Below are 6,925 nucleotides of genomic sequence, written 5' to 3'. Positions count from 1 at the left end.
ATGGTTGGCGAAACAACATCAAATCCTTCAGGGCAGCTCTACCAAGTAAGCCTTCACTTTACATATTTACAGCATCTGAATTTGCATTCACGCCCGACTGATCACTTACTTTTGTGCAGAGAAAAAGAAGGAGATTACTCCTTGCTGCTGCTGATGATGACGATGCTTCCACTTCTCCTCAACACATTCATCAAATTCCCAGTCCAATCAGTAATGTACCCACAGAACCCACTGTACAACCAACTCCACCACCACCTGAAGCATCGCAACAAACTTCCTTACAACCTGCTTCACAGTCTTCGCCACAGCAATCCACACAGTCTGCATCACAACATCCTTCCACTTCTCCTCAACACATTGTCCCTTCTGTCTCTAGCCCTCAACCATCACCATCCAACCCCTCCAATTCCCAAACGTCAAACAAAGAATCACAGAGGATTGAATTTGACATTTCAATCAACAGCCAATCCTCTCCAACAGATGACAACACAAAATCCCCTCAACCAGAAGTTCACCACAACCAAGGTAAATAGAAATACAAATGTTACTGTTCGTTTGGGAAAAAAAAACTTCTCTTTAAGTAACTGGTATTGTTCTCCAATTTACAGGGATGGACATAATACAGGACTCATCTCCACGACCAATGGGCGAGACAGAACTTGAAGGTCCTCATGACTTTCCCCTGCTAGCAGAACCAGAGAAACACCCTCAAGGCGCTGATGCTGCCATCTCATCAGTACCAGAAACAACTCGTCCTCATGCGACAACCACAGCTGAACAAGGCCAACCGTCTGCGTGCACGTTATCAGGACAGGTACTACCATTTCCAACCTCATCCTATTTACTCTTTATTACTTGCAAGCATATATTCTCACCAAACTATTAATGTTCACAGGCCGTCGGTCCATGCCAGGATATTTGGGCCGAAGTTTCTATTCTTCAACAAGATCTAGACGAAATATCCCCATTGCCTCAAAGGCTACATCTGTTTGATGCTGAAACTCAACAAACCTTAACCACCTTCATCAACCTCATTAACACCCCAGTTGAAGAAATCATTCTCCACAAACCTGATGAAACCTTGGCCTGTCTTTCTGCTGTTGTAAACCTCTCCCCTAATCCTTTCAACCCCATTCAACTAAAGCAATTGGCCAAGATCATCACAGAATGGCCAACCCTTTCAGAGATGGTTCAGACTTGCTCGAAGGATATTCAAACCAATAAGGATTTCCTAAACGAAGCCCACACCATATCTACTTCACTCAAACTCAGCCAGCAGACCTCTGCAGCCATTCTTCAGCAACACTCAGCACTTGAACTTGAGGAAGCCAAACTCATGGCAGAACTTGCCTCTGTCCGGCAAAGAAAGGCTCATCTGCAGCAGCAACACGACCAGCTTAATCAAGAAGCAAGGATGATGCTCTCCCAAATTAGACATTGTTCTGCATCCATTCAGACAACTAAAGCTGAGTTGGACCAAGCCCAAGCCATGCTGGCAGATGCTCAATCAGAGTGGGGTGTTCTAGGCGTTCTGTTCCCCAAATCCTAGGCTAGTTTATATATGTATTCTTTTGTATTGCACACCTAGGAATGATTTGGAAAGGTAGGAATGATTGCCTTTTTAATGATAAGATTGTTGATGGGCCTGAATTGGCTGAGATGGTGAAAGTGAGGGTTGCACTTTGCTGTAAGCAACGTTATAGAGGCCTACAGTATTCAGTGGACGACATATATTGTATTCTGGATAGTATCAAAGTCTCATTTAGGGGGTGGTGTTTGGTGTTTTTTGAAACTGGGGTGCAGGAGTTTGGTCAAGCTGTGGTATGCAGGATTTTGGTCAGTCTGTGGTATTACCATATCTTCTTGGTGGCTACTTTTGCTCTGCTGTGCTTCAATGTTGCTATGCTTTGCCTTATTTTTGGCTTGTTGCTCTGGCTTAGTTTATGGGGTCAAGCATGCTCATTTCTGGTTGCTGCTCTGCTATGCTTCAAATCTGCTCTGCTATATATGTACTCTGCTGCTGCTATATGGGATCAACGAATAGGCTTAAGTCTGCTGCTGCATATTGGCCTTTTTGCAATTGTTTGAATGATGTTTTGGTGTGCTGTATTGGAAGTCTGCTGTTGGATTGGGGAAAGTTATTGGAGGTCTGCTGCGGGCCTTGTTGTAATTGTTGGTCTGCTGCTGTACTAATTTTTTTTTTTTTTGAGGTTGAAGGATCAGGCTCAAGTCTCAATGGAGGTTGAAGGTTCAGGCTCAAGTCTCAATGGTGGCTGTATGGTCTGAAGTTTGTTCATGCTGCCTTGGAGTTTCATCTGGTTGCCCTGTTATGTGGTTTTGTGAGGATGGGCTTGGAGTTACATTGTTATTGTTTTCCTTCTGTTTTTGTTTCTCTTCGTTGGTCTCCAACCTCCTCTTTGTTGATGTATCATTGACACCTTGTATGTGCTTTTCCATCAATACAGTTTTTTGTTTTGCTGAACAAAAAAAAAAAATTGAATATCAATACTCTGTGTTTTTAATGGTCTGTTGTATGGTTGTTTTTATTTTTTGTGCAATTTTTCACCGTTTGTGCAATTTTATGAAGTAATCAATTCCCCTTCAAAGTGCATTATAGTCACCGCTATTTGTTTGTTCTATGGGCTTTTTTTTGCTTTGTTTTGGACAAAATCATGGCATTAAAAAAAATCGAACAAACATAATTCATGTGGTAAAAGCGAACAAACATTACTACTTTCAACTTGCATTGTTTGTTGGACAAATATCACATTGCACTGGACAAACATTAGTATAGTCATTTGGGCAAATATGACATTACATTGTTTGTTCTGTACTGTACCTATGACATTGGAATTATGTGTATCACATTATGTACAGGCCATGATAAAAGCAAACAAACATGACTACTTTCCCTCGTTTGTTCGAGTCCCAAACATTGGAATTATGTGTACAATCAATACGCGTGGGAAATTAGTATTATCACAGCTGCGACCTAAAAAGTTGTCACGACAAGCTGATGCAGTAATCCAGTTGTGGTTGGGCATCGAAATTACACTCGTACTGGCAGGCCATGATAAAATCGCTGCACTATTTGTTGTAATTGCAATCAATCACATGCACGAACGATACTCGCCCATCTTTGTATTGTTCACATCCAAAACGAAGTCAAGCACCAACTTCCGGCGCACAGAAGGATGAAACTATGTACAGAAAGCGAATAACACAAATCAGGTACGGTTACAGTGGTAGGGAATAAACGGATTTATTTCGCAATTGGAAATTAAGCGGTACAATGTACCTTGTGTGGACCGCTGGGTATATCAGGCCGCTGCATGTACTTGATCACAAACATCCCACAGTCGAAAGTGCTACAAATGAAATGTAACATTCAGTTTCTCGTAAAATATAAGCAGGTTCGTTAAATGAGTGATTCAAGAGTGAAGTCAATGTGACGCAGGGTTTGTGGATTACTCGTCCAGCTGTTGTAATGGCCTTTGTTCTAACATGCGCACCTCAAAGGTACGCATGTCTACAGCATATTCATTTCCAAACTGTAGTTGCAGTAAGGCATGCATTGTTTGAACCTGTTGCAGAATGAGACGGTTAGTTTATGTGAAGGATGTGACAGTGTGGAAGTAGATTTGTGAAATTCAGCACGACATACCAACATTTTTGCTGTGTTCAGCTTGTTGGTGTCCAGTGTGGCGGATGCCAATGAGTCAAATAGGTACGCCACACGGTCTACCATATCTATTTTTAGGCACACCCAATGTACTCCTCGATAATTGAAAGGCATGTAAATCTACACATAAACATAAACACAAGCGAAGACATTGTTTAGAGGGCATGCGAACATGTACGCACTTTCATATTTACATTGGCATTCAAGTAAATGAGATCGACATTCATATTACCGACGTCCATATTAAATCTACTCGCTTCAATGGGATGGACATTCATATTACCTTCTCACATGCATCAAGCACCCCAGTATATCTGTCATGTCCAAAATATGATTTGACCATATTTTCATGGTTCAGAGGTTGAGTTTTTTGATTTAGTATCAAAGTCTGCATGTTTAGTGTGTAAAGTTCAGTCAGCCAAAGTTTTCTGAAAATATGTCTTCTGCAATACACAACCGACCTAAAACACTTACTTACCGACAAATATACTGGAAAGAACCACGCAGTATGCCTACCGTCTTTGTGTACTTGCCGCTGTCCGTTAGTCAATTGAACCGCGACCAAGTTGATTGGCTGGAACATTGTAACAGACCAGGCAACTTGCGAAATAAGGTTTGCCATTTGTTTAAATGTAATACGAAATAACAATGTCCCTACATGGATATGTCCATCATGCAAATATAGTGGAAATAACATTGTCAGATGCCACGACTTACAGTGTCGGATAGCCATGCCCCTGGTTTCAGCGTGCGCATGTCACGTCGCGTAGCACATTCGCAAGGCATTTCATGCAGATTCATAGACACGACAATGTCCTTACATAAAACGTATACATCAATCAGTAAGAAGCAACCTACAGCCTAGTAAAACTTAAACGTATCTGGCTTAACTCTACAACATAAGATTAGTTTTTCCTGTTGTACAACTATGGCAGATATTCCTGATTCTACTAGGCTCCAATCCAATGAAGATTAGTTTTAAGTTTTTAAAAAACAAAATGAAAAGACAAAGTTTTAGATATTACAACTCATGACATGTCCAATAGTATTTGCTAAAATAATATGTGAAAATTGAAATGCTCATTTACAGGTCAGCAAGTTAAAAAAAAAGAAACACGTTTTTTACAAACTGGAGCCAACAATATCCCAAAATGATCAAAATGGAAAATGTAAGCAGAGTAGAAGAAAATAGGTAGGGAAAATTGCACTTCATTATAAGTTCTCAAAAAAATTTGCAAATCATTGGTAAACTTTATTAAGTTTCATAATTAAAATTATAAAGGTTTCCATGAATGTGTTAAAATTTTTGTGAAAATATCAGTGGTTTGCAATTTTCCCAATAGGTACATGTGTGCAGGATAAGACCAAAAGAAGAAAACTTCAGACAGGAAATTTAGCCACTGATCTTTCCGTAGCCCACTGCATTAAATTCAAAGAGAATCCTACATACGACATGGATAAACCCATCATAAACCCATCATAAACCCATCAAAATCATAGAGAATGAAAAATTAAAGAACTGATACCTACAAGAATCAAATAAACATAGCACGACACATGAAAATTGTGGAATTCAAACTTATTTCACAAATACTACGGAACAGGTTAATTGCGAGTACTAAACTCATCCGTACCTTTCATTGTTTGTGTCGTCAAGTACAGAGTCAACAACTTCGTCTTGGGCCGCTGATAAAACCTCTCTGCTCTCCAGTGTTATCAAGTCCTTCTATCAATATAAACAATCAAGTAACATCAACTCCTCCTATTAATATAAACAATTAACTAACTGACTACTGTTCAGAAATGTAATTTGCAAAGTACATAACACATCCTTATGCATCTAAAATTGGTGAAGCGATGTCTAACCTCTGAACGGAACCGCTTGTCCAACCTGTGCAGTTTGGACAGGAGTTTGTCCGAAATCTGTAAGACAATTGTACAACATTTGTTACTGCAAACTTGCAGTAGAATGACAAATATTAAAATACAACACAAATAATGGTTCTATTATGATCAGTAATGCTGTCGGCATCAATTGGTAATGAAACATACGAAAGGTGAAGTGATGTGGCGACTTGGGAATTTTTCGGCAGTAAGTCGAGTACTTATTTTGCTATCGTTGCACGAATGCATATCCCCTACGTCTGTCGCTTCAACACCTCTTCCTCTTCCTCTTCCTCTTCCCTTTCGTGTGCCTGTTACAATTTGTCCCGCTCCCAATGTTTGGGCAACCTTACCAGCAGAAGGATGCACATTGTCTGCTTCTCCTCGCATTGGTGGCAACGTTTGCAAATCATCAAACGAAGATAAACTCTGTTTTGCAACGTTCTTCATGGACAGAAACTGAACTGAAAGAGATTTGCTTTCTTCGCTTGCGTATGTTTCCTCCAACGCAAGGCGACGGTTGTTGTGCATGTCCCCAACTTCTTGGACGGTACGCAACTGTCCAACGTGCATATCAATTATCTCATTGGACAACATTCCATTCACATAATTGTCCTCCCAATCCACCCCCTGTAAATCTTGAACATTACCCTCATTTGGGCTACCATAATAATTTGGGAAGACCACGCCGCCATCATGCAACTCGACTCCCATGGTAGGGTCAACACCCTTTTCCTCTGAGCGAGCCAATTGTGCTGTTTCCGATAAACCTGCCAGCACTTGCTGCATCATTTGCTTCATTTCAGCAATGTGTGTCTGTTCAGTAAACGGTTGTTTCCCAGACAATATAGCTGCAACCAGTTCGTTCAGCATTCCTTTCAGTTCACCAATGCTGGAGGATATGTTAATGTTACAATTTCTTTCAGTGGACTCCACCTAATCACACAAACACATACATTAACCTGGTACGATATTTCATCTTCAAGTAACCTCTGTGAACTGTGTGAAGCATGTGTACTGATTGCTTTTGCTTACCTTTGCATTGTGAACAGCTTCCTTCCCTCGGAAATTGAGCAACATCTCCCTTATTTCCGCATTGCTGTGAAGCACTTGCTTCATGGTTTCCTTCAGTTCACCAATGTCGGTCTCAACCTTGCTCAAACGAACATCATCAATCCGTGGTTTCTGTTTGTTATTGACATGGTGTGTGTCAATTGCGTCATCAATGTCGTTGCTTTCCGCTTTTGTTGGATGAAACTCCACCTAACATAGTTGTCAAATCGGGATTCAAATCATAAATGAAAATGGTAATGCACTGAATCGTTAATCGAGCTCAACTGTGAATCGTAAAGTTTCTGT

General features: G+C 40.5%; 1 protein-coding gene across 1 annotated transcript; it reads left to right on the top strand.

Annotated features, from left to right (window-relative positions):
• On the top strand, positions 1-2,521 carry LOC145791830 (uncharacterized). The gene is made up of 4 exons (XM_082872276.1): positions 1-45; positions 120-525; positions 609-814; positions 896-2,521. The coding sequence occupies exons 1-4, from the start codon at positions 1-3 to the stop codon at positions 1,547-1,549; spliced, it is 1,311 nt and encodes a 436-aa protein (XP_082728402.1). The 3' UTR covers positions 1,550-2,521.
• The last annotated feature ends 4,404 nt before the right edge of the window (positions 2,522-6,925 follow it).

Source organism: Camellia sinensis, chromosome 5 (genome assembly GCF_055761805.1).
Source record: "Camellia sinensis isolate YWXY chromosome 5, ASM5576180v1, whole genome shotgun sequence".
In the NCBI taxonomy this organism is placed as follows: Eukaryota; Viridiplantae; Streptophyta; class Magnoliopsida; order Ericales; family Theaceae; genus Camellia; species Camellia sinensis.
This window is presented reverse-complemented; position numbering and strand designations above follow the sequence as displayed.

Coding starts and splice junctions, on each gene's coding strand:
- LOC145791830 (XM_082872276.1), top strand. CDS start 1: ATGGTTGGCGAAACAACATCAAATCCTTCAGGGCAGCTCTACCAA. Junction 526..608: donor AGAAGTTCACCACAACCAAG/GTAAATAGAAAT, acceptor TCCAATTTACAG/GGATGGACATAATACAGGAC. Junction 815..895: donor CGTGCACGTTATCAGGACAG/GTACTACCATTT, acceptor TAATGTTCACAG/GCCGTCGGTCCATGCCAGGA.